The sequence below is a fragment of the Taudactylus pleione genome, unplaced genomic scaffold (genome assembly GCF_031769625.1).
Source record: "Taudactylus pleione unplaced genomic scaffold, aTauple2 ptg000479l, whole genome shotgun sequence".
Taxonomy (NCBI): Eukaryota; Metazoa; Chordata; class Amphibia; order Anura; family Myobatrachidae; genus Taudactylus; species Taudactylus pleione.
This window is the reverse complement of record NW_028284881.1, coordinates 4,857,179-4,873,719: the sequence shown is the minus strand read 5'-3', so window position 1 is coordinate 4,873,719 and position 16,541 is coordinate 4,857,179. Positions and strand designations below refer to the sequence as shown.

Below are 16,541 nucleotides of genomic sequence, written 5' to 3'. Positions count from 1 at the left end.
ATATATATATATATATACACACATATACACACACAATCAGGTGCATAAATATTGGGACATTGACAGAATTTTCATATTTTGGCCTCTATTCACCACCACAATGGCGTTGAAATGAAACAACCAAGATGTGCTTTAACTGTAGACTTTCAGATTTAATTTGAGGGTAATTATATCCAAATCAGGTGAACGGTGTAGGAATTACAACGGTTTCTATATGAGCCTCCCACTTTTTAAGGGGCCAAAAGTAATGGGACAAACTAAACAATCCTAAATCTAACTTTCACTTTTTAATACTTTGTTGCAAATCCTTTGCAGGCAATTTCAGCCTGAAGTCTGGAAGGCATAGACATCAACTGACGCTGGGTTTCATCCCTGGTGATGCCCTGCCAGGCCTCTACTGCAAATGTCTTCAGTTCCTGCTTGTTCTTGGGGCATTTTCCCTTCAGTTTTGTCTTCATCAAGTGAAATGCATGCTCAATCGGATTCAGGTAAGGGACTTGAACATTCCACTTTTAGCCTTAAAAAACTCTTTGGTTGCTTTTGCAGTATGCTTCGGGTCATTGTCCATCTGCACTGTGAAGCGCCGTCCAATGAGTTCTGAAGCATTTGACTGAATATGAGCATATAATATTGCCCGAAACACTTCAGAATTCATTCTGCTGCTTTTGTCAGCAGTCACATCATCAATAAATACAAGGGAACCAGTTCCATTGGCAGCCATACATGCCCACGCCATGACACTACCATGCTTCACTGATGAGGTGGTATGTTTTGGATCATGAGCACTTCCTTTCCTTCTCCATATCCTCTCTTCCCATCACTCTGGTACAAGTTGATCTTTGTCTCATCTGTCCATAGGATGTTGTTCCAGAACTGTAATGGCTTTTTAGATGTTTGGGAAACTCTAATCTGGTCTTCCTGTTTTTGTGGCTCACCAATGGTTTACATCTTTTGGTGAACCCTCTATATTCACTCTTGTGAAGTCTTCTCTTGATTGTTGACTTTGACACATATACACCTACCTCCTGGAGAGTGTTCTTGATTTGGCCAACTGTTGTGAAGGGGTTTTTCTTCACCAGGGAAATAATTCTTCTGTCATCCACCACAGTAGTTTTCCGTGGTCTTCCGGGTCTTTTAGTGTTGCTAAGCTCTCCGGTGCGTTCTTTCTATTTATGAATGTTCCAAACAGTTGATTTGGCCACACCTAATGTTTTTGCTATCTCTCTAATGGGTTTGTTTTGATTTTTCAGTCTAATGATGGCTTGCTTCACTGATAGTGACAGCTCTTTGGATCTCATATTGAGAGTCGACAGCAACTGATTCCAAATGCAAATGTCACACCTAGAATCAACTCCAGACCTTTCACCTGCTTAATTGATAATGAAATAACGAGGGAATAGCCCATACCTGTCCATGAAATAGCTTTTGAGTTGATAGTCCCATTACTTTTGGCCCCTTAAAAAGTGGGAGGCACATATAGAAACCGATGTAATTCCTACACCGTTCACCTGATTTGGATGTAATTACCCTCAAATTAAATCTGAAAGTCTGCAGTTAAAGCACATCTTGTTTGTTTCATTTCAAAGCCATTCTGGTGGTGAATAGAGGCCAAAATATGAAAATTCTGTCAATGTCCCAATATTTATGCACCTGACTGTGTGTCTGTGTGTGTGTGTGTGCGCGTATATATATATATATATATATATATATATATATATATATATATACACACACATACATATATTTTTTAGATTTCCTTATATATTTTGCATCAATATATCAATTAAATATAAGTAATATATTAATTAATTGTATGAACTTTATTATGAGTAAATTTATTGAATTTGCACTGCTATGTATTGGGTTATCATTATTGTTCAAAAAGCCTTCTCATAAAATCTTTTTTCTTTTTCTAACAAAATAATTTTTTTATAAAAGCGCTTTTTTTCTGGATATGTATTAGATATGTGTGTACAGATGTGTCCAGCTAGTTTGTTGCTCCATACAGCCATGTAGCGCGCCAAGCATCTCGCGCCACACAGTAGCCTTGAGTCGCGCCACACAGAATGTTCCTTAACGGAATGTAGCGTAGCACTGGAAAAAAGTCATATAGTGTAATACAACTTTTTGTCCACCAGGTGTCACTTTTCCTAAACTACACAGAACATGCGTCAGCGTTCCAATGCATTTTCTGTATCACCGCCCGATGATTGACTGACTGAAGCTGTGATTGGGTACACTATAGTATAGCATTTTGGTCATGGAATCAGGGCTGTAGAAGAATGTGTAATAAAGTATTAAATATAACAGTAAAGTATGTGTGTGAGTCCTGTATTGTTAAAATATATATATGTCTCATGGGCTCAGACAGGGGTCACAGGCATGCACAGCTTTCACTGAGACATGATGACTCGGTAGCGCAATGTCTTTTATGCGACTTTTTACCTTCAAATGCATCTGAATCATACAGCGAATCAAATTGATAGCACAAACAGCTTCTACTGATTAAAATTATATGCATTCTGTGAGCCAGTTCAGATGTATCTGCATGCGAAATGTTACGTTACACTAATAGCGACTGTAACACTCTAACGTAGTGATTTGCTTGCAGATACAACCGTACTGGCTCACAGAACATAGGCATGCTGCATATCATTTTAATCTGCAGAAGCTGTTTGTGCTAATAACACACATTTTAGGGTCAAAAGACGCATAAAAGACGCTCGGCGCAACCGAGTCACACAGCACTCCTGTGACCTTAGACTCAAAACATTCTCTCGACATCCCACCACTTGGCATTTTTGCTATACAGTAGACATTGTATTGTACACATAACAGGAGGCAAGTTTTTCATAAAGAGAGATCATGTCAGGTTCAATACTTTTAAAATACACTACTTTGCACTACCCTTCTCCCTTCCTCTCTGTGTATGGCCACCCAAGTTCCTTCACCACCTCCCCCCACCATCACACAATTACTATTCAACTCCATTGAGCTCATTGTATGGCTCACCCCCACCTCCACCATCATTCGCTTCTATTCAATGCTGCCGCATGCTGAGCCCGCTATTGACATTGTACACATTGCCTGCTTTAATGACAGGTGCAGCTCTCAACATGGCTAGGGTGTGTAGGCTAGTGGGTAAGGTCTGCGCCTTGCTCCTTGGGGTCCGGGTTTTGAAACATGGAAGGGAAGTTTTTTTTTTTTCCTTCTTCTTTTGAATCTTCATTACTAGATTAAAAATAAATCACTTGGTGGAGTGTGTAAATTCTGTTATGGCATGGTGTGATTCGGTAGCGTGAGCGTCTTTTATGCAACTTTTACCTTCAAATGCATCTGAATCATACAGCGAATCGAATTGATAGCACAAGCAGAGTCTGCTGATTAAAATTATATGCAGCATGCCTATATTCTGTGAGCCAGTTCGGGTGTATCTGCATGCGAAATGTTACGTTACACTAATAGCGACTGTAACACTTTAACGTAGTGATTTGCTTGCAGATACACCCGTACTGGCTCACAGAACATAGGCGTGCTGCATATAATTTTAATCTGCAGAAGCTGTTTGTGCTAATAACACACATTTTAGGGTCAAAAGACGCATAAAAGACGCTCGGCGCTAGCGAGTCACAGAGCACTCCTGTGTTATGTATGGAGCAACTTGTAGTGCATGGAGGATAGATGTATGTGGACACATCTCTATTACTGTGCTACAAAGTACCTGTCCCCAAAAGTGACCTTACAGTAGATGCGTATTACTGTACCGAGTCCCAATAAAGCAGCCGTACAGTAGCTAACATTGACCAGAAGTCGCACACTAAGCATTACATAATGACAGAGCAACTGAAGTTCAGTTATTTTAAAGAACTCTACTGAACTGAAAACATTTCTCTCAACATCCCACCGCAGTACAAAATTTATCAGGGGATAACTCGCCACCTAGAGGTTAAGCAGTGTATTACATGCCATTGCTTATCTTTCGTTGTAGAATACCACAGTACAGCCATCACGTAACGTTCCATAGCGCAACACAGGAGGCCTGCATGGAGCGCTATGAGCAACAAACTAGCTGGGCACATCTGTATATTCCTTCTTCATATATATGGACTAATCATTTTAGTATATGTTTAAAACCTTTTCTATTTGTAAAGGTGCCCACATTTAAAGTGTATTTGTCTGCTCTGTAGAGAAGTGAATTCAATTAAGTCATGCAGGTGTTTTTCATTGTAATTACTTGTCTACGTATTTAAGGAGGTTTCCCCTACAGACTGTCATATCCCTCTGAAGAAATCCCAATGGGGAAGAAACGCGTTAGAGCTTTTTTGGAGACATTCTACACAGCACCTATTGGTTACAAGAAGCCAACTTGTGCTTTTGCACTATTTATCCTCCCCGCTGAAGGACGGAGTAGGAGATCGAGAGCTCCGCTATCGACATTAGACCTTCCAGCCAGTGGCAGATGAAGGTCCACATGGGCCTGGAACTCAAATTTACAAAGAGCCTATTGTGTGCTGCCTCAGGGGGTGTGACTAGTGATGTGGTGGGGCATGACCAGTGCTGTGGGGGTGTGGTCTGCATCAAGGCCTGTGGCTAGAGCCTTCCTTTAATCACCTCAATTGCACCCCTCATTCTGCTTATATCAACAGTGTAATGCGAAAGTCTACAAATAAAAGGAGATACCCCTTGTTAAAGTGACAAAAAAGAATGGCATTTAATGATCACATGAACCTGAAACTTCCCTACTAAAGAACATGTGGGTCACTTAGTGATCACATGAATATGAAACCTCCCTACTAAGGTCCCGTTGGAACTGTGAGTGTGCAGATCAATCATGTCTCCGCAGCTTCCTATCTCTGTCTGGCAGACATCTTACGGTTGTTGACATATCGCCACAAAAGGGCTATTTATGATAAATTGGCCCCATATTGTTAAAGTGAAAATGAAGCCTAGTAGGTTACTGGTCATTTTTTCTGTAATACATAGCAACAAGCATCACAAAGATAATAATAATAATTTTATTTATATAGCGATTTTCTCCCATAGGACTGAAAAGTCGCTTTACAGACATCAGAAAACATGGTACATTGTACAAGGATTTGGTGTTGCAAAAGAATAGAAAACCACCCCGAGATAATTAAAATCACCAAAACCTAGAGAGAGCAAAATAAGCATATTGCGGGGTTGGTGCAGACATTTCGGGAAATAACTTTCATGGGTTATATATTCCACCCACAAAGATACCAAATGAGGCAGCCGTCTTGGGCGCACTACGTAGGATTACCCTGGGTGGAATAGGTTACGCCTAGAAGAGATGACACAAAATGGGTGGTTGCAAAATCCTGATGCTAGGAGTAGGGTCCCAACATAATAGTCAGGTCCATGTATTTTTCATCCCATCCACGAGTGTACCAGGTGAGGCAGCCATGGTGGGCGCACTACGAAGGTTGCACTGTGGGTGATAAACCATACAAGGATAAACCATACAAGGATCAGTCTGTGCTATTTCTGCCTGGAACCCACTGTCTAAAATTTAAATAAAAAGCTGTTTTAAATGCTTCTTTATTCTGATAAATACTGTCAGCAATACAGTCTAATCTCCAAAATGTATTCTCTCTTATAAATTATTAATTTTAATGTCTTAATATGGGCACAAGTACATTTTAGATATATATTTTACTGTTTACAGTTTGGACAGGATGAAACATATACATCAACTGCCATAATGTATGTGCTTTAGGACTAAGCTCAACTGCACACTGCAGTTGCTTGTGACATCACAATTATTGATGACATCACAGAACTACATGTACAGCTGCTGAAATCCTTGAAGCTCTGTTTTCAGAAACTCCAAACTGCGCAGTCACATCTTGTGATATTGCAAGTTTGCTTTATTCTCTAAGAGCCCTATTGTTGTCTTCTGACATAACATGGGAACTATTAAGAGAAAAAAACCTCCAGACAAAGCTAGGAGATGGAAAAACAGAGAAAAAGAGACCAAAAAAGCAGAGAGACGCAGAGGAAAGGAGGCAGGCCAGACAAAAGCAGCTAAGAGAGAGGTGAGAATAAACAATGCATTTGTAGCAGGTGTACAGAGAGGCTGGGACAGGTTTGCTGGATTTCTAAAAAAGAAAAGAGATCACTTCATAAGAGCATGCAGCAGATGTCCCAGATTTTGGCAAGTGAGACACAGGAGAAACTTTGACGTTGCTGAAGTTCCAGGGGAGGGATGCAGCCATTGGGTAGGCCAAACAAACCTTTCAAACAAAGAGATGACCGAAAAGAATTCAGGCAAAGCAGCTATACAGAGACGCTGGGACAGGTTTGCTGGATTTGTAAAAAATAAGAAAAATCAATTCATAACAGCAATTAGCAGAGGCCAACCAGGCATGCCACCGGTTCAGCAAAATGCAGAAGAGAGCTGCACTATGCCCACCAGCCACCAAGGCACAGACACTGTACCTTTAACAGTGGAACAATTTACTTTCCACTCACTACTTGGAAAGGGAGGTTATGGCAAAGTGATGCTGGCAACAGATGCTATTCGTAGGGAAAGAGTAGCAGTTAAAATCTTAAAGAAGAGAGCATTGATTAAAATCTTAAAGAAAACAGCAATAATAGAACATGAGAACAGTTTGGTTGAGTGTCAGGTACTTGAAATGTCACATGAGAGCATTTTTCTGATTCATGGTTATGCAGCCTTCCACACAGAGAGCTATCTATACTGTGTACTGGAACTGGCTTGCGGAGGGGATCTTTTCGATTTTGTGAAGACCTCACCAGTAGACCCAACCACAATAAAATGTATAGCTGCTGAGCTGGTTTGTGGATTGCAGTTCATGCATTCAAGAGGAATTATTCACAGAGACCTCAAATTGGAGAACATACTGTATTACTAACCACAGAAGGTCATGTTAAAATCACAGACTTTGGTCTGGCCCTATAATGCATATGGACAAACCAATGCCAAAGTACTTGGTGGGACCAATGGCTATAATGCTCCAGAAATTATAACTTGCCAGCCATACAGTGCTGGTGTGGACTGGTTCGCATATGGTGTTGTTTTATATCTACTCACCCTACGCAAGTACCCTTTTAATGGAGAGTCAGCTTCTGTGATAAACACAATGATCCTTACTCAAGAACCAACTTATTCAGGGCTTACTGATCCTGTAACAAAGGACATTATAACAAAGCTCCTGTGTAAGGAACAGTCCCTCCGACTTGGGGTAAATGGTAATGTGCGAAAACACCCCTTCTTCTCTTCAATTAACTGGGCAGCGACAGAGACTGGAAAAACAGTATCCCCAGTTATACTGCATAAGGACTATATGAATCTAGATGAAAAACAGCAAATTCCTTTGTCCCATAGTGAAGTGTTAAAAGAACCAATTACAATCACGAACCAAAGGCTTTTTGATAACATTCAATTTGTGTGCCCTAAATGGGGTGAAACTTATCACAACATGCCAATGGAAGCAGACACTAAGCCATCAGACAAAGACCTGGACTAACAAAAAGTAGAAAAATCTGCAGTCCTAAAAACATCTTGTTCCTGCATTGTCTGCTGCCTACCCCAAACTCGGCTACGTCCCTGGAGATACACTGTCTGTTGCCTGTCCCGACCTCGGCTATGTCCCTGGAGATGCACTGTCTGCCGCCTGTTCGACCTCGGCTACATCCCAAGACATGCACTGTCTGGCGCCTGCCTCCACCTCTGCTACATCCCTGGAGATGCACTGTCTGCCGCCTGTTCAACCTCGGCTACATCCCAAGAGATGCACTGTTTGCCTTCTGCCTCGACCTCTGCTACGTCCCTGGAGATGCACTGCCTGCCGCCTGCCCTGACCTCGGCTACATCCCAGGAGAAGCACTATCTGCCGTCTGCTCAACCTCGGCTACGTCCCTGGGGATGCACTGTCAGCCGCCTGTTCGACTTCGGCTACATCCCAGGAGATGCACTGTCTGCTGCCAGCCCTGACCTCGGCTATGTCCCTGGGCACTGTCTGCTGCCTGTTCGAGCTCGGCTACATCCCAGGAGATGCACTCTCTGCCCCAACCTCTGCTAGGTCCTTGGAGATGCACTGTCTGCCGCCTGCCCTGACATCGGCTACGTCCCTGGAGATGCACTGTATGCTGCCTGTTCGACCTTGGCTACATTCCAGGAGATGCACTGTCTGCCACCAGCCTTGACCTTGGCTATGTCCCTGGAGATGCACTGTCTGCCACCTGCTCGACCTCGGCTACATCCCAGGAAATGCACTGTCTGCCGCCTGCCCCAACCTCTGCTATGTCCCTAGAGATGCACAGTCTGCCGCCTGCCCCGACCTCAGCTACGTCCCAGGGGATACGCTGTCTGCCGTCTGCCCCGATTTCGGCTAAGTCCCTTGAGATGCACTGTCTGCCGCATGCTTCGACCTCGGCTACATCCCAGGAGCAGCACTGTCTGCCGCCTGCTCCGATGTTGGCTACATCCCAGGAAATGCACTATAGATTCTTCTATATTGCTCAATTAATAAAATAACATTTTAAAAATAAAGGTGTCTTGTTTAACAGGAACTGTGTAAGGAATAAGGGCAAGGCATAGTAGGGTTAAAAGAATCTTTATCCCTAAAAGGTCAACAGAAATAAGTTTAGAAATGGTGTACATTATATAATCTATTGGAAAACATAGACTGCCCGATTGAGAGGGGGATGTAATGTTGATGCCACACACAAGCAGTCTATGTTTTAAGCCTGTGCAAATAAATAAATTGGGGTCCCCCTCCTGAGGATTGACACAGCCAGACCTGGCAACAGTAAACTACATGTACAGGTGCCTTTTTACTTTAACTGGTATGTGCACCCTGACCACAAATCTATAGAATACCATGCAAGACATCTGGTCAAATAGGTCATGAAAATATGAATGGGTATGTATACATTTACAGTATATGCACTATGCAGTAAAATCATCAATACATCATACACATGGAATATCTGGGGCTGGACATCTTAGACAGAAGAACCTGAACTCACAGCTCAGTGATCCAGAGGCACAGGGGAGACTGCATTCCTGGCTGTGCACAGATTAAGGTCCACATGGGACTAGAGCTGAAATTTACAAAGGGCCTATTGTGTGCTGCCTCAGGGGGTGTGACTAGTGATGCGGTGGGGCATGACCAGTGCTGTGGGGGTGTGGTCTGCATCACGGGCTGTGGCTAGCGCCTTCCTTTAATCACCCCCACCCTGCTAATATCAACAGTGCGATGTGAAAGTCTACAATCAAAAAAATAAAAGTGGCAATTACTGATCACATGAATTTGAACCCTCTCTACAAAAGAGCATGTGGGTCAGTCAGTGATATCATGAATGTGACATCTCTATATAAAAAGGACCTAATCTCATTACTAGTTATACCAAGAAGGTATTCAATCTATACCCCATAGTGAGAACAAAAAAAAACGACTCAGCCAAGCTTATACCTGTATACATATACAGTATATGTACACACACCCACACACACACACATTATGTATGTAAAAGCAGAGAGAGGCGGCACACCAGGGACTGGAACAATGTAGAAAAATGTGGTGACAAGTCCTACATTGTGCCAGTCCGTGTAGGTATTTATGGCTTGGTTTTGGAAGGCACCAGGGCATCATATACTGAATTGACCGAATTACTTAAGTGTTCGGCGGCAGCAGTATGAGGTGACAGTCTCCTTTGGGCCTATTTTCAATGGGGGGCCTGGAGCTGCAGCTCCACCCGCCCCATTGTTAATCTGGCCCTGCTTCCAGCTAGAGCTTCGGCATTGCTTGTTCTCCCTGCAACAGGACGGAGACGGAGATCGGGTGTTCCGTTGTCCATCCCAGACCTCTCCAGCTAATACACTCCCCGCAACAGGACAGAGACTGAGAGCGGGTGTTCCGCTAACCATAGCAGACCCAGTGTTCTCCCCAGGCTGTTTTTTGCGGGTGCACCACCCGACACTTTGGGAGCCTGCAAGTGGGGACAGTATCTGGGAACTGTATAAAAATGGATATTCCCTCCAGAAAACTGCAGCAATATCAACAAAAATACTTGAATCCTACATGATAATAGAAATTCAAAAGGTATTAGTAGCATACATTTGCATGTATATGATTATTAGGACGAGCAGTCGTTCAGTGTAGGCACATCAATTATCCCCTAACATGCTGAACCTGACATTATCGTCAGGTTGTTCAGCATGCTCGGCCGATGATCGATGTCGGAAACGACCAGTGGGAGCATGCATCGCTGGTCATTTCTGACATTAATGTGGCAGATTCATGCACGATTCATTAGCAATTGAACGATAACAATATCGTTCAATCGCTCATAGAAATCGGGAAGTGGATGTGTGCCTTTAGATATACCAGAACAGATTAGATCACAGGGGTTGTTTATATTTTCCAAAATCCCCTACCACTGGATAGATACACTCTCTATTAGAGTGCGCTATATTAACTGCTCCTCACACATCACAGTTTTCACAAGGGTTCTCATGGGAATGATTTGAACTGGTAACACATCTATCACTGAAGCTTACACAAAAAAAAATCAACAGTTTTTAATAAGGATATAATAATATAAAATATATGGCAGTCTATACTAAAAACAGTCCTAAATCAACGCTGTTTTTGGTTGTGTTCTTAAAACTTCTGCAGTAAATGGTATAATAGTAAATGGTGGTGATAACTAAAACATCAATGGGGGAAAGTCAGTTAAGTGCGATGTTGAATAGAGCTGGGAATGAGTTCCCAAAGCTATTCAAATGGCTGCAGTTAGCCCGGAACCAGAGCATTTTTGCTGGCACCCCCCTTAGGTGCGAGCAGAAATCCAACTAAACTAGTGCCTCAATGCTAGTTGTGGGCGTTGCATAAGGTACCGTAAACTGCATCTCCTGACTTAGGTGGAGGGTGTGATGGGAACAACTGAATAGCTCCGGGCACGCTTTCCCAGCGCTATTCAACATCGCATTAACTTGAATTGCCCCCAGTGAATTGTTGGCCGTTGAGTAAACAGAAACTTCTTCCGAGTGATGCCAGTCTGTAATATGCATTTTCACACATTGAAAGGAATTGGAAGGACACTGCATACACAATAGTCAAAAGTTGTTTTATTAACTAAAGAAAGACACTGCTGTAAGTATGACCACCAGAACTACAGTCTGTTATCGGGAAAAAAAACCTTCCCAACTTGCATATGTTTATGATCATTGGTACCTACATGTCTCCTGAATTTCCTGGAGGTTTGTATTTGAGGATAGCAAGAAGGCTCAACATTCTCTTGGCTGTTTGATCAGGCATTTCCTCACGAATGTCAACAGAATGCTACAAAGACAAAAATAAATGCAAATGTTAATATTACATTTATGGCATAGTACAGTAGCAATTACCGTATATACTCGAGTATAAGCCGAGTTTTTCAGCACATTTTTTTTGCTGAAAAAGCACCCCCGAGGCTTATACTCGAGTCATGCCCGCATGGTACGCTGCTGAGTAGCGTACCATGCGGGCCGCGGTGCAGACTGTGTCACTGTGACACAGCCTGCACCGCGTGTGTAGCGCTGACCGGACGGAGTTCGGTCAGCACTACACACTGCCAAACACACAGCCGCCGGAGCCGGCAGCTATGTGTTTGGTATAATCAGCAGCCGCTGAGAGTCTGTCAGACTCTCAGCGGCTGCTGCTGCTCCCACTGCGGGAGCCATCTTCCGGCTCCCGCAGTGGGTAATGGGAGAGACGTCGTCATGACGACGTCTCTCCCATTATGCAAAGCGGCGGAGGAGCCTGTAGCAGCATCGGGACCAGGAGCGGGGTTACAGGTAAGTGGTTTTTTTTTTACATTTCTTTCTACTGGGGGGGCTACTACCAGGGGGTACTACCAGGGGGGAGATATCGCTACTGGGGGCACTACCAGAGGGGGGGATTAATAATGGGGGAACTACCAGGGGGGGGGATGTTGCTACTGGGGGCACTACCAGGGAGGATGTTGCTACTGGGGGCACTACCAGGGGGGTTAATACTGGGGGCACTACCAGGGGGGGATATTGCTACTGGGGGCACTACCAGGGGGGGGGGATTAATACTGGGAGCACTACCAGGGGGGGATGTTGCTACTGGGGGCACTACCAGGGGGGGTTAATACTGGGGGCACTACCAGGGGGGGATATTGCTACTGGGGGCACTACCAGGGGGGGGATTAATACTGGGGGCACTACCAGGGGGGGATATTGCTACAGGGGCACTACCAGGGGGGGATATTACTACTGGGGGCACTACCAGGGGGGGATATTACTACTGGGGGCACTACCAGGGGGGGATTACTACTGGGGGCACTACCAGGGGGGGATTACTACTGGGGACAGTACCAGGGGGGGATTACTACCAGTAGCTGCTGCATTTCCTACCCTAGGCTTATACTCGAGTCAATAAGTTTTCCCAGTTTTTCGTGGTAAAATTAGGTACCTCGGCTGATATTCGGGTCGACTTATACTCGAGTATATACGGTACATAGAAGAACTGACTGAAAATAATGACTACTGTTTTGTATTTTAGAATATAAAACACTGTAGCCCAATATGGGTTGTACCCTTGCCCATATAAAGCTGGTTGACTAAGCAAACAGATGTGTAAGTAAAGAGGACAAAAAACAAAGGCACAAAACAGTCAGGATTTTCACATATATGGACCAGCCCAAAATAGGGTAAAAATTCCCTCCGAGTCTTCACCTGTGTTCACCAGTTCCCTCATTCTTCATTTGTTTTTATAGCATGTAACATTTGTTTTGACATTTCTTTTGGTATATTATTACAGTTAGGTTTCCTTTCTAAGATTAAATCTATTGCTTTAACTTATTACTGATATTAAGGATAATGTGTGGCCCTAATGAAGCTTAGAAAGCCACCCAATTGGGCCCCTGAAGTATATCAGATTGACGGGTTGGGTGTGAAATGCCGATGGCCCGGGAAGCTGTCTGACTAAATTCCGCCGCCACATGCCCGAACGCTGAATATCCTGACTGGGGCTGGTAAGTACCCTAACCCTCCCCTCTCTCCCCCAAACCCTAACCCTCCCTTAGTGGTGCCTAACCCTAACCTCCCCCGTAGGTGGCTAACCCTAACCTCTCCCCAGGGGTGCCTAAACCTAAAACCCCCTCCCCGCACCCTAAACCTAACCCTCCCGGGGTGGTGCCTAACCCTAAGTCCCCCCGTGGTTCCCTAAATCTAACCCTCCCCCCTCCCGCAGCTAAGTACTAACACTTTCTGGCTTACCTTCGTTCGGGAAGCCGTCTGTCCGGCGTCGGTATATAGACAGACGCCGGGACGGCTTCCCGGCCATCGCCATTTTGACTGTATCCCCAATGTAACATCCAACATCCGTTTCAATCATCCCTATGTTATTTTCAGCATATAGATTGATATTACATGTCAGCGTCCATGCACTGCCCCAACACCCTATAATGAAGAAATAGCCTGAATCCTGTGATTAGGCAATAAGCAAGTGTTGCTCTTCTGCATTTATAAAGGCACATGCAGTCCTATGGAGGATGCTTTAAGATGTACTACATTTGTCCTTTCCTGGACCCCAATACTAAATGATCTAGTGTATCTTGAATTTTATAGACTTTCTATAATACTTATTTTAAAAAAATGTGCAATGTCTGTACTAGTAATTACAATAGGACATATTTAACAGAGTATCTTTTGTTGGAAAAGTTATTATATCACACAGGTTTCTATCTCAATGTTGAAGGTGTCCATGTCGCAGATTCACTCCTGAGAAATGGATGCTTTCTGGGATGGAAATTGTTGGTTTGACTTGTATCTAGTTTTGTGTTTTTCTCCAGTAACAAGCTGTACATATGTCCAGTCCCAAGTCCAAGCAAGTTTTTTCATTCATAAAAAGTGGAGGAACCACATGAAAGACGAAACTGCCATACTCATAATAAGTTATATTTAATACACTTTTAAGCAACACTAAAGGTGCATACACACGTAACGATTTTTTGAACGATTTGTCGATAACGACATCGCTATTGTTCAAAAAAATCATTCCGTTTATGAGTTATAACGATGAACGATAATCACAAATGCGCACTCCTGTTTGTAGTTATCGTTCGTCGTCCATTTCAGACTGTCCAACATGACGATTTTCATTAAGGAACATTGGGGGTCATTCAGACCCGCTCGTGAGTGGCAGTACGCTCGCAAGCGGGTCGCTGTTCCCCCACTGCGCATGCGCGCGACGGAGGGACCTCCGTCGTGCGCATGCACGAGACCCGGCAAGCGACGGGCTCTCCATCGCTCCGGGTCTCGCACCAAAGGAGGCGTGCTGTCGATGTTGATTGACAGCACGCCCCCTTTGGTGGGCGTGCCGGGGGCGTGCCTGCCAGAAGGAGGCGTTCCCATGGGAACGCCTACCGTCTGAAGCCGGCCCCACTGACATCACTAGTGATGTCAGTGGGAGTGATTTTGGCTCTGATAGAGCCAAAATCACTCCAGGGCTTGCGGCAGCGAGACCCTACCACAGGGTCTCGTCGCAAGCCCGATGGTCAAGACCATCGCAACCATCATCATGGACGCTCGCTATAGCTGTGGGTGGTCACCCACAGCTATACAAGCGTCCAGGAGGACGCTCCATTTTCATGGAGGAGGGCCCTGATTCAGAGCGAGCGCTCTGCTCAGAGCGTTCAGCTCTGAATCAGGCCCATTATACGCTCATCGTTCAAAAAATTATTCATTCCACTTCAAAAAATTGTTCACTATTTCAAAGGAAAATCTGACAGACAATCGTAGGTTACAAAATCGTTACGTGTGTATACACCATAAGGCATAAAATTGACATCTTGATTTAGGACACAGTGAACAACCTTTTGCTGCTATGTTCGAGTACATGCAACGCAATTACCTTTGAATCAATTTCTGCAACCACATCATTCAGGACCTGCAACAACTGCATGGGCTCTAGCGAATCAAACGTTATCAAATTAAAGTTCTTCTTAAATGGCTCCTTGTTCAGCTTTTCCACAATGAATTTAAGTTGATCGGTCATTTTGATTTGTAGGAATTAAACCTAGAAAAGTAAATAATAGGCAACAGTTTTATAATATACAGCAGGAAAGACAGCAAAGAGGGGACGGCCTTCCATCACAGATTTACTTTGCAAGATCATTTCTGCTGATGAACATTAGATGTATATTATTTTATTTTGCTATAAGCAACAACCAGCTTGCACTCTCCATTGTGCTGACTGACTGACTATATGTCTATGCATATTAATATTGGTGTTGAAATATTGGCAATGCTTAATCGCGAGTTTTTTACTATACTGGACAATACATCAACACCAGTACGAAATAAATCTTAATACAACGGTCTACAGGGAATTCAGACGGTGCATGATGTTCAATATTACCTGACAAAGTGATATATAGAATCGTGAAGGAAAACGTAGCGTGAAGCAGTTGTCAAGGCGACGCTTTCCGTGTGCCAACGTCACTTCCGGGACAAACAGGAACTCGACACGGCAAGCAGTAACCTCGCAAACAAACAGCAGCGTGATCTTCTGAGCGAGCTGTCATATGCTGCCCCCGGTGGCGGAATGGTGTAACTCCAGCGTTTCAAGATCAAATAACAGTACTGTACTGTAGTTATCAGCTGTCAGGCCTGTCCCTCTTTTCCAGGGATTTTCGGAGCTTTTAAGATTTGCCCAGTGAAATATCCCAAGCAACTTTGCAACAATACGGGCGTGGCTTGATTTTGGCTTTATCATAGAATATATTTCTACATCAGGGTCCATAGGGTATCCACAGCAGTGCCAGATTAAGGTTCACATGGGCCTGGAGCTGAAATTTAGGAAGGGCCTATTGTGTGCAAACTGAAGGGGGTGTAACAAGCACTGTGGCAAAACCCATACAAACGAAAATGGGGCACATATTAACTACACACAGATCGGCCATAACTCATGGCCTCTGTTGCAATGAATATCACAGTGACAGCCACATAATGCAGAGCATCACAATGACCACCATATAATACAGAGCATTACAGTAGACCTCCATATAATACAGAGAGCATTGCGGTGAGTGCCATATAATACAGTGCATCATATCCAATTAGCCGTGGGGTAACACCCGTGGCTAATTATTGCGTTGGTCGGGATTCAATTAGCGGGGATTCCACACGCGGGTGTCCCCTAGATCTCGTGCGCGATCCCCCTCTGTCAGACTTTACCTCGCACCTCATGTAGGTGCGAGGTAAAATCCGTGTGAAGCCGGCCTATTCGGCCTCGTGCGAGAGGGAATAACACACTGATTCCGCAGTTCTCACGGAATCAGTGTGTTCTCACGCTTGAGTCCCGTTTTAATGACGCGGGGAAAAAGCTATTTAATTGAATAGCTAATCCCAGCGTCGCAGGACTTTTGCCCGGCAATTAAACGCGGGTGAAACCCCGCAGCTAATTGGATATGCCCCTAAGCAACCACCATACACTACAAAGAACATTGCCATGAGTGCCATATAATACAGAGAACACCAA

At 44.0% G+C, this 16,541-nt stretch overlaps 1 protein-coding gene and 1 pseudogene across 3 annotated transcripts in view; one reads left to right on the top strand and one right to left on the bottom strand.

The window, feature by feature from the left end:
• The window catches only part of IFT81 (intraflagellar transport 81), a 220,446-nt gene extending 204,837 nt beyond the window's left edge, over positions 1–15,609 (bottom strand). Inside the window, exons 1-3 of one of the 3 annotated variants that reach the window (XM_088449192.1) lie at positions 15,420–15,609; positions 14,913–15,077; positions 11,230–11,333 (exon numbers count right to left, since the gene is read on the bottom strand). In XM_088449192.1, the coding sequence (XP_088305318.1) occupies positions 11,230–11,333; positions 14,913–15,056 (248 nt within the window). In that variant the 5' untranslated portion in view covers positions 15,057–15,077; positions 15,420–15,609. The remainder of the gene's footprint in view (positions 1–11,229; positions 11,334–14,912; positions 15,078–15,419) is intronic. The other 2 variants (XM_088449193.1, XM_088449191.1) reach the window with 2 other exon arrangements.
• On the top strand, positions 5,928–7,511 carry LOC148502933 (protein kinase C delta type-like; annotated as a pseudogene).
• Positions 15,610–16,541: the final 932 nt, after the last annotated feature.